General features: G+C 38.5%; 1 protein-coding gene across 1 annotated transcript in view; it reads left to right on the top strand.

Moving 5' to 3' along the window:
- The window catches only part of ZNHIT6 (zinc finger HIT-type containing 6), a 30,148-nt gene extending 5,368 nt beyond the window's left edge, over positions 1–24,780 (top strand). The window contains exons 6-10 of the mRNA XM_054384244.1: positions 2,752–2,820; positions 3,608–3,688; positions 4,173–4,253; positions 20,459–20,583; positions 24,695–24,780. Coding sequence (XP_054240219.1) covers positions 2,752–2,820; positions 3,608–3,688; positions 4,173–4,253; positions 20,459–20,583; positions 24,695–24,780 — 442 coding nt within the window. The remainder of the gene's footprint in view (positions 1–2,751; positions 2,821–3,607; positions 3,689–4,172; positions 4,254–20,458; positions 20,584–24,694) is intronic.
- Positions 24,781–26,309: the final 1,529 nt, after the last annotated feature.

Raw genomic sequence — 26,309 nt, 5'->3', positions numbered from 1 at the left:
CTGGTAGAAGGCATGCCTGCAGCTTGAGAGTATCTGATCAGACAATACATGTGGGAGAAGAAGGAATCCTTTTCATTATCCATTTTCCTTGATTTGATTCTGAGAATAAAGTATAGTGTGGAGATTTGGGACTAGCATCAGTTAAGAGGTTATTAGTGTTACAGAAACTACTTTGAAAGGCCTACAGTGTCAAATCTAATCCTTAGCTAAGTGTTGCTGTTTACCAAGGAGCTATGAGAGCTGGATTTCGGGCTGATATTGCACTGTTGGAGCCATTAAACCTGAATGTAGTTCCGAGTTTTGCTTGCTTTCTGGGATCTGCCAGAGAAAGTTCCAAGGCAAAGAAATGTCACTCAGAAGTGATCACAGGGCAGGATGTTCATACATTTCAATAAACCCGTACCTCTTCAGAACATCTCTGTGTGAAGATGAGTACTGACCAATTTCTGTACCTGAACTACTTCATTCTCATAGTGAACCAAATCATAATTTTATTTGCAGAATTTAAAGAGGACAGTGGTTTTATTCTTTAAAGATTGCTACAGTTTGGGTTACTTGGCCTTGACAGCATCCCTTTAATTTACACAAGACTCGCAGTTCAAGCCTAGCATGTTTTATTATTACAACACATGGTTAGTAACATCTCCTGCTGTTGGGAGGCCCCTTGTTAGAATGCCACACGTGTTACAAAGGAAGCACACTTCAGTTCTTCATTGATTGTCTTGCTGTTTACTGTAACTAGGAAACAGTCTAGTAGAAATATTTCAGTTTTGCTGTTTATACATCAAATCCAGGAATTAGCTTGATGAAGTTTCAAGAAAACAGAGACTTCCTGTTTTGAGTGCTCTTGTTAGAAGTGCAACAAAGTCGATTTGGCACTAGGAGCACAGTTTGGAGAGGGGTGGGAGGAAGGAAATCATCGTACCTCTGTGTGTTAATGTAAAAGTTAATTTTTTTTAAATCCACAAGAGAATCTAGTCACTTATTCAGGCTGAATTTTCAGTGTTTATGAAAGCTGAGAGAGGCTTTGTTTTCCAAAGGTGTAAATACTCAATGCCCAGTATTTCAATTAAACTTCAATGCATTAGGTGAGAGTACTGCATGCTGTCAAATTGAAGGATAGCTGGTCCTTCATTAAACTTCTCTGTGTCCTTTTTATCTCTTCATCAAAATAATGTGGACAGGAAATACTATAGTATTTGCATTTTGATGTAAGATACCCTGTGTGCTTTGCTGTGAAGATTTTTTTAAATCATACGACTGTAGTTCTGTAAAAACTACAGTTGATTATAGAAGATAATTTTTGGAAATCTTAGGAGAAATGGAAGGGAGACAAGGGAGAAAGTTATTTGGCTTCACAAGAGCGGTAGTTGCAACACAGCCTGTACAGTTCTGAACATAATTTGCAACTACCTCTCTGCAGGGGAAGAGGTGCCTTACTGCTCTTTTTCCTTCTGATCAGTTTCCATGCTTCTGAAGAAGCCAAAATAGGATGTGAAGCCAAGCAATGCAGGGATGGGCTATGATGTTGCTTTTACTGACATCAGTGATGTACTTGTGCCTCATCCAGATTTCTGCCATTTGGTAGTTTTATAGTCAGTGCCATGATATTCCAGAAAACTGTGGGGTGGCGTTCCATGGCAGCTGAGCAGTATGGAACGCTTCACGCGCTGAGCTGTTGCTCAACTGCAGATGACTTACTCAATTAAGCAATTTCATTTTTAAAACTAACATGGTATATGTCAGTTGTGTTTGAAGGAAATACTACCCCAGTGAGCCATAATGGAAAATGAAGTCAGTGAGATCTGGAGCCAGGATATCTAATTTTAATCAGAACTTGTTGTGAAGCAGCTTCGATAGCGTCTGCAGTTGACATCGAATTTAACTGGGCAGAGATCAGTGATGGTGAGGGAGGCTATGCCAATTCTAAGTTTCTTTTTTCCTTGCCTTCTCGTACCTTATTCTTCATCTATCTTACCTCTTTCTGCTTGCTGTTTACTTCATGCAAGACTACTTTGAAGAGAAATTGAAATTAAAAAAAAAACAAACATTTCTGTTTTTCCACAGTGAAACATTTTGACAAGAAACAATCTTTTAAACTTCAATGTTTCAAATCCCTGATTCATAGCTCTTCCTCTACACTGTTCCATAGACTTCCTTCCATGTGCCTGGAATGGGGAGGGAGGGTGAAAGGCTGAAAAGAACCCTCTTAAGCTGATTTTTACAGCTGCAGTGATGAGCTGAGTCTGCCTCAGTGAGCCCATAGGGAACTGGTCTTGCATGTGAAATCAGAATGTGCTGTGTGATGACCATTTCTGCAGACGCATCAAGAGTATTCCTAACAGGTAGTAGATAGCTAGAAGTATTTATGGAACATTTCTTTTGCAAGTGCCTGTTTTGGAGACAGCCCTCATGACTCCATACATGTGTCTGTGAGCTGTATCATGGTTTGTCCTTTTCATCTTGGGAGAAGAAGATGCACAGTACTCCCATTGCTCTGGCTCTCTTGATTTAAAAATCTGACAGAAAGAATGGCTGTATCTCAGTAAAGGTTGGTCACTTAGAGTAGATAAACATGGCCTATTTAGAAAAAATGTGGAAGATGATGAGTTAAATGAAAAAATGCTAGAAAATCTCATTTTAGTTGATAACATGTAATTATAGGATCTAGGTTACCAAGCTTTTAAAATGGTTAAAACAAGGTGGAGTTACTGGCTAACACTAAGAATATGCATTTCTTTTTCTTTTCAGGGAGAAAAAGTTCTACTGGCATTTGAAGCTTGTGTTTCCTCACTGTCATGCTGAATACGTTCTAAAAGGGTAAAGAGCTTGAAAAGCAGATTTGTATAAATAGTCTGCTGAAGTTGAACTGCAAAATATTTTAATCTATTCTTACCTGTTTCTGTTATACAAAGTAAACTCAAATATTATTTTTAGTCTTCATTACAAAGGCATTTAAATTGAAAATATGCTAAAAGTTGTGTAGTGCTTTCCTCTTTGAAAGCTATCTGGCTTTTCAAATCAGGCAGTATGGTTTATTGCTAGTCCTTTTCTCTATGTAAACAAGAGCAGCTTCTGTATTCACAATAGTGATATCCTGTACACCTGACATATCCTGTTCTTACAGAGCAAACATTCAGCAAGGTTTGCCATCTCTCCTCCCTGGGACACTAGAGCTGAGCTTCATAAAAGATGAAATGGGTTTGCATTGTAGGAAAACCCACAGGCACATTTTGCAAAGGCCAAAACCCAAGCTCTCTTTGACAAATGTTTCTCCTTTTTTCCTAGCCTGAAGGAGGATGAGAAGTATGCCCTTGTCTACTTCTAAGACTGTAGGAACAGCATGTTTCTGGTGCAGGGTTAGAAACTAAGAGATACACATCTGTTTATTCCATGTATATGTCAGAGAAGTCCTAGTGTTGAAACTGAGATAAAGGTGCCAATTATCTATGCTGTATTGATAGACATTTGTGATCCTGCCAAAAACTACTCAGTTGTGCCACTGTAGTGTGCAAATACACAGCTTCCTCCAGCTGACTTGGTTAACAGATTTTTGTGTACACGATGAACCGTGCCTTACGTATTTGATTTTTATCTTTGATGAAAGGGTTCCTGACGATAAAACACTTGCTGATATCCTTAAGCCGTACATTGATCCAGTGGAGTCAGATCCTGTAGTTTGTCAAAGGTGTGTATGAACAATTTTTCTACTTAGTTCATCTAATGTACTAATAAAAGAAGGGAATGCTTATGAGTAAATGGCTTCCACTGGCTGCTCTTTCAGCATGCAGAGCTGAGTTCCCAGTCAGCAGTACATCTTTCAGTTCCTGTGATGAAAACCATCCTAACCAACCAACTAACCCTGGAGTAGAGCCGGGAAAAGATTAAGAAATTGACTTGTGGCATAAAGATCAAATAAAGGAACTGTAATTCTAAAAATGTAACCATAATTAACCTCAGTGGGGGTGAGAGCGAACCTTTTCTTTAGAGTAATTAGAAAAACATACTAGTCATTACAGCTCTCATTTATAGGAAATACTTAGTATGTGGCAAATTACCGTCTTTATGAATAAATACATACTTTTGGCTTTTGTTGTGCAAAAGATGCCCATCTCTTACAAGTCATTGTATATCATGGATTCTTCATTTCTGTGGCATATTCTTTCTTTCAGATTAAAAATGTATACAATGTCTCCTCAGTCAGATGTACAAATTTTAATGAAAATAGAAAACAGGAAACAAAACTCTGTCAGGTAAGATGATTCTTCATTTTGTGTGTTTATTAATTAAAGACAGCAACAATAATATGAGGGTTTTTTTAGCCTTTAATATGGAGATTACATAATCTCATGGATTGAAGTTCAGTGAGTAATTACCAGCCATCTTGAAAAAAAAGGAATCAGCAAAATTGTTATTTCCTTGTCTTGTGATATATCAAGACTGAAATTTCTGTGCAGTTACTGTGTAGGAAATTCAGCAGACTCATCCTCAGACAATTTGAAGAAGCCAGGGCACTTTACAGCTACGTTGGCAGAAGAGTGAGTGTACCTGATCTGCTTCAGTAGCAAGCCATGCAAATGTAACACCTGCTTTGTTTGTGTTAAAATGTGAAATTACTGTATTGACCAGTACAAACAGAGATGTCCATTCCCCTCTGCAAGTTCCTCTGTGGATGGCTTAATCTCCTCAAGAGAGCTGAGGTGATAGTTGAGGTCAGCTGTCTTTTTAAATCATTGCAGCAGAAGCCCTGTGTTTACCAGCATCCAGTCACTGCATTTGGTATAACTCCTTTTTTTCAAAGTTACTCACGCATCACTCTTCATGTTACCATATTTTGGCTGTGGGCTTTTAAGCCTCCAGAATTGTGACTTGTGCAGAATTGTTTTCTTTGTTTCCAGAACAGACAGTGATCTTGAACTTCAAAAATTAAGCTTTAAAGAAATAGGGGGTTTTTGGTGTAAATGCCATTTTGACACTCCACCCTGTTTGTTACTGAAAAGGATATGTATCAGCTTAATATCATAGCTTACTGTGGTTGACTAATGATTCCTGCTTAGTGTTCTTAAAGTACATTCTTTTCTTCAAATATAACAAATATAAATAACATGTTTCCCTAAAGCATAATATATTATTTCTAAGGGGGGAAAAAGAAGCTATATTAAAACATTTCAGTTGTAGCTGAGCTTCCTGTTTGTGCTGTATTTTTTTTCTAGTACAATTCGAAAATGTATCATACTTTGAATTCAAGGCCAAACTTTTTTTTTTTTCTCTTTGCAGTTGTTACTTGAACCATATTTTTAACATTTGCCATCAAAGTTGTCATCTATAAACCTGTTGGGTTTTAGTGAAATTGAAGATTACAGAGCTGTGGTTCTTACATGCAGGGAGAAGACAGGCCAAAACTCAATTAGAGTTCAAACTGGCCACTGTTGTTACAGCTAACAGGCAGGGCTTTTTAAAGTATGTTACTAGCAAGAGAGGTCCAAAGCAAACAGCAGACTGATACATGTTGAAGGTGGTCATCTGACTAATAGGGAGTAAACACAGAGGCATTCAATGCATTTTTTGCCTCAGTCTTTAATAATGTTGATAAACCTTCATCTGTCCAGTACCTGGTTCAGAGGACTACAAGTGTGGGAACAGTGGTTTTTTTTCCATTTGTGGATACTGAAATCGTAAGGGACCAGCTGTATCAGCTGAATGTTCACAAGTCCATGGGGCCTGATGGGATTCATCCCAGAGTACCAAAGGAACTAGGGGATGTTATGGCAGGATCCCTCTCGATCACCTACTAAAGGTCTTGGGAGTCAAGGGAAGTCCATGCTCACTGTAAGCTAGCCAGTGTTACTTCACTTGGCAAGGAGGGTATGAAGGAAGACCCAGAGAACTACAGACCTGTTAGTCTAACCTCAGTTCCTGGAAATATGGTGGCAAAGATTATACTGAGTGCATCTGAAAAGCATATAAAGAATAATGGAGCCATCAGGCACAGTCATTGTGGGTTCACAAAGCAAAAGTCCTGTTTAACTAAAACCTACCTAGTGGATGAATGGGAGCTGGTGGATGTAGTTTTTCTGGATTTTAGTAAGGCTTTTAATACTTTCTTTCCTTCCTTTTGATGCTGTCATCCTTCTGGACAAATTGTCCATCTGTGGGATGAGCAGGTTCATGGTATGCTAGGTAAAGAACAGGCTGAGGGGCAGAGCTCGAAGGGTCATAGTGAATGGGGCTACAGATTGCTGATAATAGGCCCCCAGCAACGTTCCTTAGGGCTCAGTTGGGGGGGCAGTTCTGTTTAACACAGTTATCAGTGATCTGGGTGCAGGAGTCGAATGTACTGTTACCAAACTGGGATGTGCTGTTGACTCCTGAGGAACAAAAGGCCTTGCAGAGGGCTCTATGTAGACTGGAGCACTCGGCTGTGATTAATGGGATGAAATCTAACAAGTCAAAAAGCCAGATTCTACACCTGGGATGGTGCAACACTGGGCACAAGTGTAGGTTGGGAGGGGAGTGGCTGGACTGCAGCCCTACAGAAAGTGATGTGACAGTCCTGGTCAACAGCAGGCTCAACAGCAGTACTGGTCAACAGCAGTGTGCCCTGGCAGCTGAGAAGGCAAACCACATCCTGGAGGATATAACCATCCAGTCAGAAGAGGTGATTTCTGGCTGTATTCTGTGTCTTTGATATTCAGTGAAGGACTTTGGGCTTGTCTAGTTTGGAGAAAAGGAGACTGAGGTGCAGCCTCTGCTCTCTACAGATTCCTGAGGAGGGGATTTGGGGAGGGAGATGCTGATCTCTTCTCCGTGGTATCCAGTGACAATACGTATGGGAATGGCTCAAAACTGCTCCAGGGGAGGTTTACACTGGACATTAGGAAGCATTTCTGTACTGAGAGTGGTCAAACACCTGAACAGGCTCTATATAGAGGTGGTCAATGCCCCAAGCCTGTCAGTGTTTAAGAAGCATTTGAACAATTCTCTTAATAACATTTTAACATCAGGTCAGCCCTGAATTGGTCAGGCAGTTGGACTAGATTATGGTTGTAGGTCACTTCCAACTGAAATAATCTAGTCTATTCTATTCCTGGACCCCTGGGAAAGGAATGTGATTGGAAATCCCAGGTGAAGATTGTCCAGGTAATTAAGACCTACTGGTGCTCCCAGTAGGGATTAAACACAGATTTCTGAAAGACAGATACCCATTTAGTTCCAGAATAACCACATTCTGGGTGTTTAGGGAAGAAGTTTAGCGATGTTTTAGCTGGTGTTGTGAGCTGCCCTGGAAAGTTTACTGCAGAAGCACCTGTTGATAGGTGAATTCTGCTCAGTCACTATCTTTCTGCTGCATTTCCTAGTGCTCCATGAAGGGCTGTCCATCACAGGCACATCAGTCATGCAGGTTGGATGTGCTGTTGCACCTAAGTGAAGAAACCTTTTTGGAGTTCAGCTATAGGAAATGAGATTGGAAACAATTTCCCATTTAAAAAATATTTTTAGCAGACTGTTCTGCTTATCTGCTTACAGAACAGGTTCCCAGAGTATGAGCAACATCTGTCCCCTTCTCAAGTAACAAAAACTGAAAATGCATGTTACTGCTGTACGTCTTGCAGTACAAGATTGGGAAGGTGGTATTCAAGCAACAATCTTGAAGAGTTACTTGTATTTTAAAATAAAGGAATTCATACACAGGTGGGGTTTTCTGTGGTATTTTAGCACTTGGGTTTTCACATTTCCTTTTTTAGAAAAGAAGGAAAAATTGCCTTTGTAATAGCAAGTCATGTCCACCTCTTAATCTTTTGAGGTGGAGTAAGTGAGTTGCATAGAAGCCTTGGGAAAGAAGCTGGTTTAATACCAAAGTGGACTGTCTCTATGCTCATCAGTTTCTGTTGTAGCTTAACCATTTTCCTCTTCTGAAATCTGTGTGATGCTTCCTTAGCTCACTGATTTGTTGAGAGAGAACTCTTCTCAGGAAGTTAAATTCAATTATTGTAAATAACCTTAAGTTTCAGCCCCATCTGTATTCCCAGAATCAGCCTTGTTGGTTCATATCAAAGTCACAGTAATTGGTATTTACCGCACCTAGTGAATGTAATGTTTAAAGTTTTAAAAGAACTGCAGAAAGTTAAAATAGAAAAGTTTTGACTTGAGAAATGCAGTTCCTCACTTGGAAATTATGTGAATCTGTTTGTATGAGTTGTTGGAACAAGCCCAGCTGCGGAGTGCAGACAGGTCAAGGAAGCAGCATATTGAAAGAAAATTCCTTGTCTGAAAGGAAAGAACAAAGTTTGTTTGAAATGATGGCACTGCTATGTCAGCAGAAAAGCATCTTCTGTCGACACAAGCTGTGTTTCTGCCAGCGGGCGCTCTCAGCACAGTTATGCCAGCATGCTTGTTGTGACAAAGGCTCTATGAGAGAATTTACATTTTTACTGTAGTTGCATTGCAGTTAAGTAAAAGAGAATTTAAGTTGATTTCTTCTCCTGTGGGCTTCCCCCCCACCTAAATTAATTTGAGATGTATGCCTCTCATTCTATAAATCAATACCTGCAACTGCAGTGGAAGTACTTGTGACCAGCTTGCTGCTTGGTGGTGTTCAGCCTGGAACAAAAGCTGAGGGCAGACAGTGCTGTCATGTTACTTGATCCACGTTTCTTTAACAGTGGGGAGCTGTTAACTTCTGGTTTGTGTAGCCTTGAGTGCTGCTGTCAGCTCAGAGTAATTTCTCATCCTGTGCCACCACATTTTGCATGGTTTTAGGCTGTACGTTCCTGTATGATAAAATCCTCTTCCGTCCTTCTGTGGGCAGACTGGTGGAGTAGGATTGCTGTGGTCCACGAATAAATACAACGTACATGAATGTTGTGTTATTCTAAAACTTCCCCTGTGCTCACCAAAAAAATTCCTTCTCCACAAACACTAGATAATAGAAAGGCTGTAAATACACGTTGCTGAGTCGGATGTTGATTTTAGGTTTAGCAGAACCTTCTGAAAAAAAATACATTTAATAGTTACAATTACATATTATTGAGGAAGTCCAATGGTGTTTCAGATAACATCTAAGCATGATTATTATGGGTTATAAAATGTTAGTCTTCTGTTTTAAAGATAAGTATGTTACAGAAGGATTTTAGTATTTCCTGCAATTGTTTATTGAACAGGAATTTGTGGTTTCATTCTGGCTATTTTCTGTGTTTCACAGCAAATGGCTTTTTTATTTTGAAGGCCCTTTGCAGAATGCTTTAAATTTTTTGGTTTTTCTTTTTTTCTTTCTCCAAAAATATAAATTAGTCATGTAGTACAGGCTTCTGCTTCCCCACAGGAGTTCTGCAGAACTTAAGAAAGCAACTGGATGAATCAATTGATGTGCAGACATCATGGGCAGTTGCCAAACAACACGGAACTTGCTTTCTTCTTCTTAGGTGCCTTTTATAATTGGTGATGACTGTTCCTAGAGAACTGTGTGATAAGGTCTTACTTTTGTCTTCTGTAAAGCCAGCTTGTCAGAATTGCTTTCGGTATGAGTTAGTAGCACTTGGAGTAATGTAAATCATAATCTCTCCTCCTGTCCTCTCCTCCCTACCTGTCACCTGGTGCTGTATAACACTGTAACTGTTATGCCACTTGATAGTCTTCTTATTAACTGCACTTACTGTTTAAACAAAATTTACAAAGGAAGGTTTGAGAAAACCAGTGTTACACAACTCTCTTCCTGCTTTAAAACCTTGGTTTGGAAAAAATCTGCATTTGAATGGGTTATAATAGTTTTCTGTTTGGTGGTGCTTGCCTCTGTCACCTGTTATGCAATATTTAGATGGTGGTTGGTGTCCATTCTCTCTTCAGCTGTAACTATTCCAAGAAAGGTTTAACTGCCGCCTCTTGGATGATTTTTACAGTCTACATTCTTTTATAAAGTAGTCTTTTCTTTCTTCAGGATAAATTAGTGTCCTGACTGTCTTCAGTCCCTTATTTGGGATGCCTTCAAAGTGACTTCATATGGTAAGAGTATTGCTTTTTCCACTAAGGAAAGATCCAACTGCAAAATTATACCATCTGGTTTGGGAAATATACCTTCTTATTTTCCTTGTTAGGCTTTGTGTAACAAAAACAAAACAAAGCAAACAAAAAAAAGAACAACAAAAAAACAGAAATATAATTCCTAAATCCAACAGACCCTTGACACTTGTTATAATTAAGTTAATGGTCAGACTTGGTTTTTTTTAACTACAGATATTTAATGAAAGCATTAATTACTCTAAGACAATCCTGTTTCTAGAAGAGGAATAACTGCAGCAGACTTGGTTTACAGTAGATATTTTCATCTAAGAGACAATTAATTAAAGAAATGTTGTTGAGGGTTCAGTAATATCTTGCATGACTCTAGCTTAGATAGTTACCTGTCTTTAATCACATGCATTTAGTTGAATGGAATTAAAAAGCAGTGCTTTCTTAAGCATCAGTGTTAGGTCTGTTTATAGATTTTTGGGGTTTGCTTGTTAGTATATTCAGAATGGCACATGAACATTGTAGAAGACTTTTTGGGATTTGAAGGTATCATTAGGCACTGATGGAATATTTAGGTGCTTGCAAAATATACTCTGGTTTGATTTAACAGCTTTGCAAAGCGCACTGCTTGGAGTGAACCATATCCTTAAGGGAGCTCTAGTACAGAGCAGTATCAGATGGTATCCTGTAGCTCTTCTTTTGTAAAACTGCCACCATACAGGGATGGGTAGAGAATCAGTTGTAGCTTTTGGTTTTTATATTGTAGTACTGGTGCAGCTCATGCATGCTTCAGTTACTCAGAAAGCAAAAAATATCAAAAGCATTTTTGTACCAGTTCCAACATCAAGGGGCTTCTTACTCTCTGTGGTGACATTGGCTGGTGCACATGAGAATACTGGCATGTTTGCCACTTAATTCTTGTGGGCCACAGGGAAGAAAATCTGCTAGACTAGTATCAGGGGTTCTTTTCTACTAAATGCCATTGCTTTATGGTGGTGAGCACTTATTTTGCTTTGACTGATCCAATGCAGTTGCTTCCCAGAAAGCTGGATGATGTTAGTAATTTTGGAGCACTTCCCTGTCTCAAGATCAGATGGCAGAAATGAGAGTTATTTCCTTGGATGACTGAGTTCTGTGCTCAAAGAGAATTTTCTTTTGTAGTCTATTGTTTTTAAATAACTGAGCATTAGATCACATTAGTAGGTCGCAGTAGTCACAATAATAGATTTAAGGCAATAAGTTAAGTTTTTTGCTATGGCGTGTGCAAATATGCCAACAGACTTTTAGGAACTCACCTTGGAATTTAAAGATTAATGTAAAGGAACCAAATCGTTTTAGGTGTTGCATTTATGTTGGGTCATCTGTTTTCCTGTTATTAAAAGTAGGTATTAGATACTTGTTTTTTCTGATTTCATTATCAAAAACTTATATGTTGCAGATAGCCTCAAATAGTGTTATCCGTAATTTTTCATATGCTCTTCCTAGGGCAGTTCCTTCTGCATTATCATTTGTGAATAGCTTCGTATAAAACTAACAGAGCTTATAGTCTGCTTTCTGCTTTTCACATAACTCCAGTTGCTTTAAAGTCACTGCTCTTAGTGTGGTGCATGTATCAGTTCTTTTTATCATCATATTACAATGTCATTTCAAAAATACTACTTCACATAACAAAAAGATGTACTAGAATTGGCACATTTCAAGCATCATTTCCTCGTCTGCATTTTCTGCAAATGTTGAGAAGTGTGGGGTAGTTTATTTAAGGTTCTCTAGTCTTATTTAGGAAGCAATTTCTTTTCACATTTGTGTCATTATTATTATGTGGTATACATGAGACAGGAATTAAGGATACAAATCCCTGGCTGAACTGCTGGCCTTGGTATGAGTTGGAACAGAGACCCCAAGCTGGATTTAACTTACACCAACAGAAGATTGACAGTAGAATTCATTACTCTAGCTCACAGCAGCTGGCACAAAAGCAGCTCTGCCAGCTTTACAAAAGCAGGGAGCTAGCTTACAATAGTCATTCTTCACTGCACAACTGTAGTCAGGCTCTGTCGACTTTGTTCAGGGGGAAGAAGAATTTGGTCTGTAGTCTGTTTCTTAAACACAACTCTTCTGTGTATTAATACTTGCTGCTGTTTTTTTTCCCAGAGTGTTGGGTTTTGTTTGGGGGATGGGGGGTGGTTATTAAAACTTCCGCTTTTCATACTGAATACTTCCTTATGTTTTCTTGTAGGTCATTTCAGGCTTACTAGTTTTGTTACTGCAGCCATTTTAGCATCATTTTTCACATGCTCCTTCTTTACCTGAACATCAGTCTCTGCTGACAAAAGTGATGCAGAGCAACAAATGCCAGGATATACAGCTTTTACTGTAAAAAGTAGTCACCCTTCTTTCCTATCAGCTTACATTTTTCATAGAAATCCTGCATTGCATAACACAGATGGAAAGCAGAAAACTAGTCATTGCTGAATGTAAAATATATGATCTGAATCTGTAGCATGCATAGCTAAATGTTTATGATGTCTGACTACAATTACTTGACCTTTGAGAAGATTTTTGGGATGGTTCCAAAAAAAAAAAAATCAGAATTTGTCCATTTTACTATCTTGAGCAATCATTCATTTTGTTTCTTGAAAGGGATTCCTTTATGAACCAGTAGGCGCCTGTTTTCTAAAATAACAATCCAGCATTTTGTAACCCATGCTGAATTCTTTTGGATGAACTGTTTTATAATTAATGGTATTGCATTAGGGTTTCTGGAGTGTCCCAGCTAGAGAATTGCTGACTGAGACATCTATTGCACAAAGATTTATTTGAAGCCTCTGCTCCAACCTTCTGCTGTCCATATTGCAGCAAGTTGGATACAGACCATTTAGAAAGGAGCAATATGTGTGTTAGTAAAGAGGTGGAGGATGAGATAACAATGCAAGTGCTGGTGTGGGCTTCAGCCTTCAGTTTATCTTGTTTAGTCCTCTAGTGGTACCTGTAGCCACCACAGGTAAAACCGAAGACCTACAAGCTCTCCATGCTTGCAAAGCAGGTAGGCACACCCCAAATTGTGAAATGTAAAGAAAACTGCACACAGCCTCTTTTCTGCATCATAGCTGGTCTTGGAGAGTGGGAGCAGCATCCTCAGCTTACGCACAGGCAGATTTTCTTTCTCTGAGAAAATTAATATCTAGGAAAGGCTGTTTCAAGAATAAAACTTGCAGTTTGCTCCAATCTACCATCTCTACTAGGGAGCAGAGAGGAACTTGCCTGTACTGTGTACATATATTGTACTATGTAACATATGTATAGTATGGAAAATACCTCCATGGAAGTCTGTGCACTGTGTAGCATGCATGTATAAGGCAGACTTGAATGGAAATTGACAGGCCATGAAGTCCAAGTTTGCAGATGGGAAGACCCTGTTGAATGATCCATTGATTCTTGGTGGGGGTAAAAATGGGCTGTAGAATAGAAGTAACACTCAAACTGTTTGTCCAATTCGAGTCTAGCATAGGTGTTGTGAGGTATATCAAGGGGTTTAATTCAACTGTCTGGGTTGCTGTGAAAATTCTTTTCTGAAGCTGAAATAATTTGGTGCTCATTTCTTGAAAGAAAAAGGTCACACATATGTTGACTTAAAGTTAGCTGAGTTTCTCAGTTTTGGGGGTCAGGCTGAACGGGAGGTTGGAGTAAGAGGCTTCTAGGAGTAAAGATGCAAACTCATTTGCAGGCAGTTGAAGTCATAAACTGAACTTGGAAGCTGCAGCACTATTAACATGGCAGTGTAGCCATCAGCATTTTCATCAGGGCAGAGTAGAGGAGAACCTTTTCATGTTCTAGTCAGGAAGGAGAAGACATCTTATGTCCTGATGCTGCCAAAGGGGAATCCCTCTGTTTTTTCTCTTTTTTGACGGAAACGAGTTAGGGATGATTGTTTCAAACTTGCCAAGAAGGGAATCAATCTTCCTGCTTGTTTGCCAAGAAAATAATTTGTTTTCTTTATTTCATAGCTTTTCCTTTTCATTGTAAAGCATTAGTAACCCCTTAATGGAAAGTTTATGGCAGTGTGATTCCCATGCAAATAAGTCTAAATCTGTGGATATGTTTCCACCCTGTGGTACAGAGTGTTGGAAGTATTCAGGCTATCTCCATATGAGCTAAATACAGAAATTAGAATTTGCTGTCTAGGGATTGGAAATTACACAAGTGTCAATTCTTCTTGTTCCTGCTACAGAAGTTCTTTAAATTAATCAAAGTGTAACAAAAAAAATGTATTGCCTATTTACAAGGACTGATTTCTCATTGGTTTTGTATTTCTGTTCATTTTGTCAGTACACTGCTTACTTAGGTTAATTTATTACATGAGATTTGATGTAGCAATTTTCTGAATTTGATGTATTGAGTTTTTAATTCCACCCTTTGATACTCCAAGGTATGCCACTCATCTCTGAAATTATTTACAGTAATGTTTCATGAGGCTGTGTAACAGCCACTGTAATTAAAGCAGACCTATGACACTCTGTTTTGCTCCATGATCATGCCAGTATTTTATTAACTGTACAAGTTACATATTTTGACTTTTGTGTTACACGTAAATTATAACATCTTTACTTGCTACTCGATTTTGTAAATGCTTTCGGTATGTCTTATGAGATGGGGAGAGTATTTGCTTTCTTGAAATTCAATATAATTTCTGTATTCTTTGAACCAAATTCTACCAAATACAATAAACCGAAATTTGCTAGTTTCACGCTTTTGTTCAGTTTTGTCTTAATTTCTCCCATAACAAAAAATGCAGAGTGGTTTTTACTTCAGTTAATTTTCAGATCATTATTGTGCATCCTGAATTCGTTTACTGTGTAACTCTTAATACTCAGTCCACTGAATTGTTGCAGCATATGCCTTATCTTCTTTGTGGGTTTTGCCCTCAAATGATACATTTTTCCGTGATTGTTGTTAAATAGTTTTTCCTCTGTTTTTCACTCTGTATAATTGCCTCACTCTCAAGAGATTTAAACAAGGACAGCCTTTGTGCTTCTACAGCAACATACATGTAGTTTTATTTTACTTATCATTAATGGTTTGATACATTTTGTTGGGTAAAAGTGCACAAACCTGGACATCTAGTATTGTGCCAAATAATTTAGGTAACGATTGTGTTCCTGCTGTCTTCACTTGGGTATTACTCTTTTTTTCTTTTTTTTTCTTCTATGATGTTTTCACTCCCTGAAATATGCTTGTAAGAAGAGGGGTTTTGTGAGGCTTGGGGGATTCTTTTGTATGTGTTTAGTTGTTTTGTTGTTTTTTTTTTTTTTTAAATCCAGGAGTTTTTAGATTTCCTAGTGGAAGTGCCTCTTATAGCCCATAGAAGAGAGGAGACCCTAGATTCTGGCTTGTCTTAATACAGTCTTTGTTTGAGGCTGATACAAGGCCCAAATACGGCAAGGAAAAGAAACAGCTTCATGGTTTTCTTGTTATTTGGAAGTGCCTTTATATATTTTGGGTATGTAGGTATAGTTAGGACATGCTGATAATGTCCAAGATGCTGATAATGTCTGAGATCCTTTACTGATACGTTGGCAACTTACCCCTCTATGCTTTTGTAGATGCACCCTAGAGTTTTGGGCTAACTGGTTGATAAGAGGAGATTTCTTGTCCTAAGTTTCCTCCTCTTTTTTGGAAAAGGACATCAGTGATGAAAGGATTGCATAAGATGGGAATCTGTCTTGAAAAGGGATTGGCCAGGCATCTGGTCTGTATTGGTATAAGTTGAGCTATGCAGGTATCAGTAGCATGGAAGATAAGTTATTGAACATATATTGAAGCAAATTATGGAGATCCTAGACAAGGAGAAAAACAATAGACCAAGAGTAGAAGGAGGAGCTAGCCAAGTTTTAAAGTATTTGTATATACTCTAGTTAATTTTTTTTTAATGTTCAAATATTAAGTTGAACTTGGTTCCTGTCCCCTTCTTTGAAGGAGTATACAGTGTAGTCTTTCATATTGCTCAGCTGTTTGTAAGAATTCGTTACAAAGGAAGTGTTAAGGCAAGACGTTTCCTTTTTTCATTTCTAATAGGCTCTTTGCTTATATTTTGCTCATTGCATATTCTAATTATTTTTCACATATATGGACTAACAAAATTCACTGTGTTCCAGGTTTTTGAATGTTAGAATCCTGGTGACAAGGTTAAAATACAAAAATTTTGCATTATTTCAATACATTGTGTTTACTTTCTGCCACATAACTTTCCTTTCATACCTAATTCAAGCATGCATTTCACTACTTCCATGTTCACCAAATCATAACCACACGAAGAGGTTATTCATCAGTTAGGAATGAAAGTCCATCTGTTAGTTATTATCTTTGCTGTGCAGCAGTACTTCAGAGTGAGCACTTGGGAGAGGCTCTAAAGGCTGTACCCAGTCTTTGCTCCCTTCTAGGCAAATGCAGATACCTAGGAAATGCTACGCTATTCTGTTTGGGAGAAAAAATAAAATCTCTTGTTTTTCCCATAAGGTAGCAGAAGTTTGATTGTGGATTTTTTAGGACTAGGCCCAACATAGATAGCATGATTTATTGTATCTGAGTTATGCCAAGTAAATACCTCGATGTTTCCACACAGTGCTAGGAAGAAAATCATCTTTGTTTAAAATATGCACAAGGGTTTTAGTTGATCTCTGACAGGAAAATTATGAACGTCATTATACAAATATGCATGTTAGTAGCATTTACAATTATTTAGATGGTTAACTTGTTTGTTCTCTTTTCAGTGTCTGGAAGACTAAACTAAAGAAATAACGTGGTTACAATTTATCTTTAATTTCAGGTTGCAGGTTTCTCTTTATTATTATTAAAATCAAAGTTCCTGTAGATGACATTCAGGAAAACCTGATCAGCAGGGAATTTCCTGCTGTCTGAATTCATGGAGACAAGTTACACCACTGGGACAATAGCCACAGGCTCCATTTGAGAGGAACTTGTTGTGATGCAGTGACCTAACACAGCATTCCTGCCTGTAGGAGACAGATTAGGAGACTGAAATGCTGAATTCCTGGAAGGTGGTGGAATAACTATAGATAGTTAAACTATCCTTTGCAGAAACTCGAAGATGCCATCAGAAATGCAGAGCCACATAAATGTCAGCATTTTGTGAAAGGTAACAAAGACATTCATAGAGCAAATGTAACAATTTATCTGGAGGAATGTGATGTGGGATTGCTGAATCCTGTTAAATTTTCTCAATTGTCAAAATTTTTGTAGGCTTTTAAACTGCCTACTGGCAGGCAAATTTTATTTAATTTTTGTCCTTGAAAAAGCAGTTATTGTTACTTCATTCCAGCTGAAACCAAAAGCTGTTGTCTGCCAAGATTGTCTCTTTGTGATCCTTATAAGTGGAGTCGCCTTATTAAGAAGAAATCCATGCCTGTTTCTTGCTTCGTGACATGGTCATAAAGCCTTGCTTTATGGAAAAGATAACCAGGAAAGTGTATTATTAGATGATGGGTGTTGGATAAGGAGGATGAGAGAATGTATGGAAGAGAGAGAGCAAATAATGGGAAGTAAATACCAGGGAGGCAAGAAGTGTGAAAGAGAAGGGTGCAAGGAGAAATGCCACTGAATACAGGGATTGGGAAGCTGAAGTGCAGACAATCTGTATGAGCTGGGTGTGAGAGAAACAAGAAAGCAGGGGCAGCGTTTAAAAAATGGTTGTGAAGATGGGGTCTTAAGGCATTGGTTCTGTCAGGGTAGTCTGTTTGGAGCCAGGCTTACCTTGTCATGAAGGGCTGAAGGAGCTTATCTGGGATGACAGCCTTAGTTAAGTTGGTTCCTGCAACTGACTCCAGAGCGTGGAAGAGTCTTGAGCTGAAGGACAGGCTTAACTCTGGTTGTCATTCATTTTACTGGGTTGTCGCTTGAAATGCATAGTGGAGAAAGCGCCTGAAGAAGGCTGCAGCTTGTTATGGGTCTTTGCTGAGCAGGCTACACAGTCCCAGTGATGCAGGACAAGTAGGTAAAAATGGTAATGCAAGAGTATCTAGTAATACATGATGACCAAGTTCTCTCTGCTCCATCTCCTACCTATAGTGAGACTACCTCTCTGCAAATCATATATGAGAGGACCTACATTCCACTGTTACCCTGCATCCTCAGCTCATCCTGGTGAATAATCAGTCCAGGAAGTTAAAGGTCTTATAAAAATGTCATTTCATTTCATTTTTCTCCAAACAGATCTAGCCTCTTCATTAGTAAAAGTTGAAATTGTGTATATAGGCTTCTGGAAAAGCCTTAAAGGCAGCCGTCTTTTACCCATGAGTCTCTTACTCACCCTCTGGCATATGGCTTTGTTGTAGTTCTGGAATGAGATTGGGAGGGTTTTTGTCATGACAGTCTTACAGGGAGAACCTGAACCATCAGTCTTGCTCAGGAACCATACTGTTTCAGACTACGGACTTCAATGACAATGATTAGTTTTATTTTGAGACATTTGAAGCATGCACAGTCAAGGAAGAGGTTGGCAGGTGGACTAAGAAAAAACCTCAATTTCCACTTGTGTATAAAGTAAGTAATATGGTAGACTGAGGTCTTTTGGATAGCCAAACTCAGCAAGTTTAAAAGGAGAAGCATTAAGATTCTCTGTTATATTCTCACTGAAGTTTACAGCACTAAAAATTTAGATGTTTTCTCTGTCACTGTCAACCAATAAAAGTGACTTTCAAAAAAAAAAAAGAAAAAAGATAAACTGTGACTCAGTGATCTAACAATTCAGTAATTTACTATCATAAAATAGTTTAAAGTACAAATGTTTTATCTTATGCCAAGCTGGACACTAAAGATATTTTGTCTAAAACATGAGATAATGGAAAGTGTATTGTGGCATGTGGATTACTTTAGCCTCTTGGTGGTAAATGTTTGCTTAACCAGAAAAGAATGTGGTGCAGTCCTTGCCAAAGGAAAGGTATTGCCATACTCTGTATGTAGAGTGCTGTAAATAAAGCAGTAAATATGTTTCTGTTCATGTGTGTTAATCCATGAGTTATGAATGCATTCATTCAATAAGAAATGTAATATATTGTTATCCTTTTAAAGGGTTTCACTAAGAAGAGGTCATAATTACTTTGGCTTGAAAGAAACATGAAACCAAATATTTTCATGATGATTGAAGTTGAATATGAGAGATAAATAGTTTCTGCTCAAACTAAGTTTCCCTCAAATCCTAACAACTCAAATCCTATTTTACCTTCAATATTCTTCTGGTGTGCTGACTGCTCTGGTGTACTGTTCTTAATCACACATCACTGTAAATCATAAATTATATCATTTCCTTCATCTATCCATTGTTGGTTTTGGCAAAAAAAAACCCAACTGCATAGTATCTTAATGATCAGAGTGTGTAGAGCAGCTATGGGAAATACTCCACTTATTGCCTGCGGTATATTTTGGGTTTGAACTTCATCTGCCTTTAACTGATACAATAGCTTAGTAGTAATTCAATAATGCTGATTACAGATAGAATTGCATAACTCAGATTGCAGTGCAATAATATCAGAGCATCTGTTGGATACCACAGTTATAGCAAGTGAAAGCAACAGAATTTCTTTCAGAGGACTTTGAAATATCCCTTCCATTCCATAGAATCCCATGTCCAGGTTTCCAGTTAGAGAGTTAGGAGATAATATTACAGTTCTAGGAAATAATTATGGTGAAGATGGTCAGTTTACTTTTTATTACTGTGGCATCATTTCTTACATACCTGGCTTCACCCTCCAGTGTGAAGAGTTGCCTTTTCTGGAAAAGGACTGTGCATCTGAGTCATGTGCCCCTTGTAGCACACACATGGGGATTTCTACAGGGACCTTCTTGCAGATGGTGCTGGTGACAGAGATTTGCTTAGGCACAAACTGAGATGTTGTACTGCCTTTTAGAAGTTATTGCCCTGATATTCTGCATATCAGAGCCATTACTTCTACAGAGACGTCTCTTAAGTGTTTCCAGTATACCTCGCTTTAGTAGTCGTTCAGATGTGCCTTTTATTTCATCTTCACAGTACTTCACTGATCATTCATAAGCAAACATGATAAATAAGGTATACTACTAACCATGTCTATTAAACCTCTAGGGTTAAAGCCCATAAATAAAACATTATGTTTTATTCTTAATTGAGATTTTGGTAAGTATATCCGTTTGGATAACTCTGTGTCCACATTCAGTTTTGGTAAAGATAGTCATTAATAACTCATACAACATTTCAGGTCTTAGAGAAATCTTTGATTTTCTTAAAAATTGTGTAGTTAGATAATAAGACTGAGTGCGTAATTTGAACCATAAGATAGTTCTTCTGAACATGATACCATCTGAAAAGTCTGTGAATTTCTGGAAAGCTTCCTTCTCACCCCAAATGTTTATTATGTCCTGGGTAGAACTAAAATCCAAAATAAATCTCCTTGTTATTTTTAAGGTACTATGAACTGGATGCTAGTAGAAGCCTCATAGACAATTTGAAAGGCAAAGTAATAATTGAGTATCCAATTTTATTTGTGGTCTTGAAAACATTGAAGAATGACATGGTGGTTCTTGGCCAAGGTAAGCATATATTTATTTTCCTTTATGCTATATTTAGATATTTTAGCTAAATAAACAATAATTAAGGATACACCTATTAATAATACCAGGAATGTGCAGTATGTCTTGTATTTCCCTCTGAATCTAAAGGATTGCTATAAAAAAGCTGTTTCAAATGCTCTGTCTTAAAATTGCTGTCTGATGGCTTATATCCATAAGCTGTATCGTGTGTGTTTTTCCTGACTTTTGTTTATCGGTACTTGATTTTTTTCCTTTTTTTAATATGTATTTTTAGCCACTAAAGTTAAAGCAAGAGTTTTGTGTGTAGGAAAGTTTGACAGAACTGTGTTTTTCTAAAAAGTCAAGCTGTCTGGGGAAGATGGGTTTTAAGTAAGCCTGCTAACCTCCTAACCTTGGACAAATAATTCTGAACTACAGGACTGTTATTAGACATCATAATGGCATATAGAACAATGTTGTCTTTCAAAAAGTACTTAGTTGAGAGGAAACTTTCATCATGGAGTTTGCTTAGAGGAGAATCCAGGGCTAGCAGGAATTTGTGTTTTAGTTTTGAAGTTAATTTCCATTTTTCTCCTCTGTATAAAGACTTCATGTCCCAGGTTCACTTTCTGCAGTTGCTGACAGAGGGAATTAGTTCCCTTGTCTCTTAGTTTCCCAGCTAGTCACCTTAGTTATCAAATTACATATTTTCCAGTCATGGCTCTGTCTGTAATTTTCACACATTTCTGAGGAAAAACCTTGACATATATTTGCAATGGCTTTTTCCCTGGGGCAGTTCAATCATGCCTCTGTATGTATATAATTTGACTGAACAAATATGAGACTTGGATCTTGGCTGCTCTGGCTAGATGACACTAAGTGATCCATTGGAGCAATCTGCTCTGACAGAAACGACATGCAAACATTTTTTGTGCTTTGTACTGCGAGAGCTTCTGCAAGTGAGATGCCATGAAAGGGGATGAGGTAAGAGTCTTGTCTGAGCAACTAGGTCCACTGATACTCACCCTGATGAGGAATATCACCACTGATACCCTATGTACTTTCAATTTATCTACTTTTTCTTCATCTAGGTTTCTTGCTTCTCAGTAGTCAGTCCTACCCTTATGATTTAGATGTCAGCAGGGAATTACAATTGACTGACTCATAAATTTAGCCTGAATGGATTGGTTGTCACTCTCTCCTGAGCTAGGAGCGAGGTTGTTCTTTTAAGGTTATAGATTCAAGTAAGTGGTCATTGCCCAATTAGATTTTGAGGTTGTGCTGCCACAGCAGCTAGCTAATTCTGTGAAAGGCAGAGCAGAAAGCCAAAAGGAAGAAAGAGACAATAATAGTCTGGGGGAAGTGCCAGCAGTTCTGTCACAGGGCAGTGCAAATGTTTGACATTTCCTCTGCTGCAGGAATCATTTAGCTAGCAGTCATCCCTCAAGCTGGTATCCAGAGAACACTGGTAGCTATTTCTGGGTTTGGAAACATTACTTTTCTTAACACTTCTTTCGTTGCTTCTATAGATTCCATAAAAAATAAGTGCATAGCTGCCTGTTGACATGTCTTGATTACAATAGCAAAAGATTCTAACTAATGGCAAAAACCTCATGATTTTCACAATTTAGCATAATTTATTTTTGTACATCTTTTTAGTTAGCACAATAAGACTTCACCCTTGAGACCCTTGAGTTTGATTTGGACCCTATGTTATTGGAGCTTTTGCTGTTAAGAGTAGAAGCCTGTCAGAGAAACCCCAGATTATTTGAAGAAAAGTGTGTTCAGAACATGACTATAAAAATTGGAGGGCTTTTTTGTTCCTGTTACTCCCCTTGAAGACCAGTGTGACTTGTTGAAGTGTGGCAGTCACACACTTTCTTGTGTGTCATCCTTACAGAATAAAGGAGTAAAAACAGTAGTTTACTCTGCCAGTTGCATTCAAGATTGGAATTACTAGGTTCACTTCCGAGCACTCCACAAGTCTAATCAGAGAGGTGCTTTAGCCCACTCCCATCTCCCAGGGGGTGACCATTCTACTGCAGCATCATCTGTGTTACTTGCAGCCCAGTTTCTTCAGCACACAAGACTTTTTGTATTGCTTGCACATTCCTCCCAAGCCATCCATACTGCTCTGGTTTATCTTGTCTCTGCCAGTACTGCCTTTCCTTTCTGCCTTCCTTCTCCATGCACACCCAGAGGGACACCTGTCTCAAGTGCCTGTCCAGCTGACCTCCCCCTGGCATTCCAGGCAAACAGCTGCCACATCAACGAGTGCATGGCTGGCAGGGTGTCTGCCAGAGCACAGGAGTTTCAACTGCCATAGCCTTCCAGGGGCTGTTTCCAAAGGGCACAGGCTAGAACAAGAAGCAGTCTAGTGGGAATTTAACTGCTGAAATGATGTTACTTCGAGCAATCTCAGATCTACCCTATTTCCCAGGAAGACAAGAAGCAAGTTTTCAGAGCTACAGGCACATACTGGGAAAAGATCACAGTTCACCCTGCAATTCAAGTTACTTCCCCTGCAAAATGGACAGAGAGCTAAAGCTAAAGGCTTTCAAAGAGAGACTGCTAGAGTTTAATGAGGACAAAATCTATTTCGTCTATCCTTGTTCTTAGAAATGCCTGAAGTATTATGGCTAAAACTTAAAGAAAAAAAATCAAAGGAAAGTAAGGATTGAGGAAGGAAACTGGCACTGAAAAATTTAAACTCAGGGTAATATAAGTAAACAGGAGACAGTTTTATGGTGTTAAGGACTGGGCAGTCTTAATTTGTAGGGAATGCTATCAACACCATAAAAAGTATGTTCTTTTGAGTGAAGACAATGTAATTTTTGTTACATAAAGCTCACTAACAGACTAAACTAAAGCTAAATTTTGTCCTTTGAGCTTCATTGTGAGTCAGAAGATTGCCACATTCTTTTATGTGATATTTTGATGCTTGACTTGCTTATAGCAAAAACTACAGGTGCTCTGATTTCAGCATACAGGGTCAGTCATGGCTGAAGATAGTAGGGGATTATAGAAGCTTTCACAGGATTTAGGGGCAAAAACAATCCTTACTTTGTGCATTACTCAGTACATATCTGGCATATAAATGTTAATTGATTATACACTAGATTTCATGTAGACAAAATGTGACCTCTAATGTTTCTGGGTGAAATGCTTCTATTTTCTTGAACAAATTCCAGTGAAACTGTACAGGTGCACACTGTGTCCTGTGTATTATCTATGTCTGCCAGCTGTAGCACATACCTTGACAAGACAGTAACTATACTTCAAATAGCATTTCCTTAATGAAGCATCTGATACTAAATGCTCAAAAACTTCTTTAAATTCACAATTGGATCAAATACTGAAAATAACAGTGAGAGCAGAGTGTGAATATGGGCCAGCTTTGCTGTAGTTTATTTTTGTGCTGCTTGAGTGCCACTGACCAGTGGCATCTAGTAACCTCACCACAAGGTGACTGGGGTCAGTGCTTGTTAAAGGAGTCTCAGGGTGTGAGCCTGAAGACAACTTGGAGAAATGAGTTCTTCGCAGTATGATGTCAGCAGAGCACAACAGCCATGTCCTGAAGCACAAATTGCTGTCCAGCTTTAACCTCATCAGCCCTAGTTCATGGATTCACACAGCTTAACACCATCACTGGGATGCTGGAACACACGGAAGGAGCACCTGGGTGCATCTTCTCAATTTCCCAGTTCTGTTTAGAATTTCTCAGTAGTTCTCCTGCCTTAACTGAAATGTTAATAAAAGTGTAAATTAGTTGTAATTCCTAGCAGTTGTGATATACATGTGTAGCAACTCAGAAAACAACATTTAAAACAAATAAGTGGACGAAGAGGAAGAGTGTGTGTGGGATAAATACTCTTCTTACCTACTTGACTGAAAGGCCAAGATTTGAAAGCAAAAAGAAATTCTCAGCATTGTCTTGCTTTTCTCCTTTAACAACAAGGCCCTAAGCCGGGGCTTTATCCCATGTTATGAGACTGGGATATGAGTCTTCAGAAACGGCTGTCCTCAAGGAAAGTGTTGGTAAAAAGAAAGATACAGAACTGTTTCTATTTGATGTGCAAACAACTTTGCTGAAACTAATAGCTTGTTTGTTTTTTGTGCCCTACACCCTCAGATACCAGTGAGTCTACAGAGAACTCGGACAGTGAAAGTTCGTCCCTTTCATCTATGGAAGAAGGGGAAATTCGGGACAGTTCATGACAGTTCTTTGAGAGAAGAGGGTGGAATGAGTGTTTTATGTTTTTTTTTTTAATTAAATCTTTTTTTGTACAACTGAGTTCTCAGAGGTTTGGTTTGGCTTCCTTCACTAAAGGCAGCAGTTCCAAACTGTCTGCCTATTTTTTGGTTTAGGAATGTATATTTAAGGATGTAAGTAAAAGGATGGGGAAATGCTGGTTCCGGGGGGGGGGAAGAAAGCAATCTTATTTAATTTCAATCTTTTGGCCATATATAGTTAATAAATCAGAATAACCCATATTTAAAATTTCCAAGTTAATTTTAGCAATTTTTTCACCCTTTTACCCCTAACACCTCAGTGTCTGATTTCTGAGGTTAAATATCCAACCACATACTTGTATTAAAACCACTGGTATTTCATTAAATTACATTTTCTGTTAGGGGATTCTTTGTCATGCTGAGCTGTTGCAAATAATCTTACTTTTACTTTTAACTTCAGTCTCCTGTTGGTGACATTTTGAGTGCCTGATGAAATGCATTGGGGTTTTTTTTACTGGGTTGCTTCCTGTTTGATGTGTAAAGGACAAGTCAAACCATGGTTCAGAGTGGCATGTTGCTGTATGTTTAATCTTCTCCCCTGATCTTCTAAATTAGCATGGGGTTTTAAATAAATATAAATGCATACAAGTGCCAGCATATTGGAATTCTAAACAATGCTGATGTCATGCATCTCAGATTGCTAGTTTACCTACTGGAGCCAAATATTGTAAATATGTACTGGAGTATTGACTAAATTTACCTACCTAAAAACAAATAAACCTTTAGAAAAAAATGGTATCATCAGCTGACAATAGAATTATGTTGTTAACCTCTAAGATGATTTCTGGATCCAGACCACTTATCACTGTGTCTAAGTCCCCTGTGTCTGTGCAGTCTGTGGGAGGGATGAGAGCATGTGATGGAAGCAGCGTGAGGCGGGTAGGCCCCTCTGCACACTTGCACCAGGCAGTTCTCAGGAATCACCATCAATGTGTGGGGTTAATTTGCAATCATGTGGCTCAGTCAGCATTTGTGAAGTCTTAAGGACGTGATCCCTTTGTAAACAACTCTGTGAGGTTGTTGCTGCCATCCTTGTTACCCCTTCTGTGGCAGCAATATGGGAAAGGGCTTGGGCTTCTAGCGTCGCAGTCTAGGCGTCAGGGCACCAGGCTGTCGCTTCCTTACCATCCATGCTGTGTGAGGAAGATTTTTGAGATGCTTTTTATTTTTTATTTTTCACACCTTTGCAAACAAATGGTCAATAAATTGTTCACCATGACATCTCTCTGCCAAAGTTTGGAAAAAGCATCAGACCTTTCTAGTCAGATGATAGCTTTTCTCACAGTGATACCACATGTCCTTTCCCTTGTGTCTTTTGCAACCCCTGTTAAAACAGGGAAGTTTTTCTTCTTGCCTGGCAGAAGCCACCTGTGCTCTATTTTCTTTTTCAGTCATTGTTGGTCCTCTGCCCACCTCTTGTTTCAATGTTTGTTTTTTTTAACCCTTCTTAAAGG

This window comes from Indicator indicator, chromosome 10, assembly GCF_027791375.1.
Source record: "Indicator indicator isolate 239-I01 chromosome 10, UM_Iind_1.1, whole genome shotgun sequence".
Taxonomy (NCBI): Eukaryota; Metazoa; Chordata; class Aves; order Piciformes; family Indicatoridae; genus Indicator; species Indicator indicator.
Note: the sequence above shows the minus strand (reverse complement) of the source record. Positions and strands in the feature narration are given on the sequence as shown.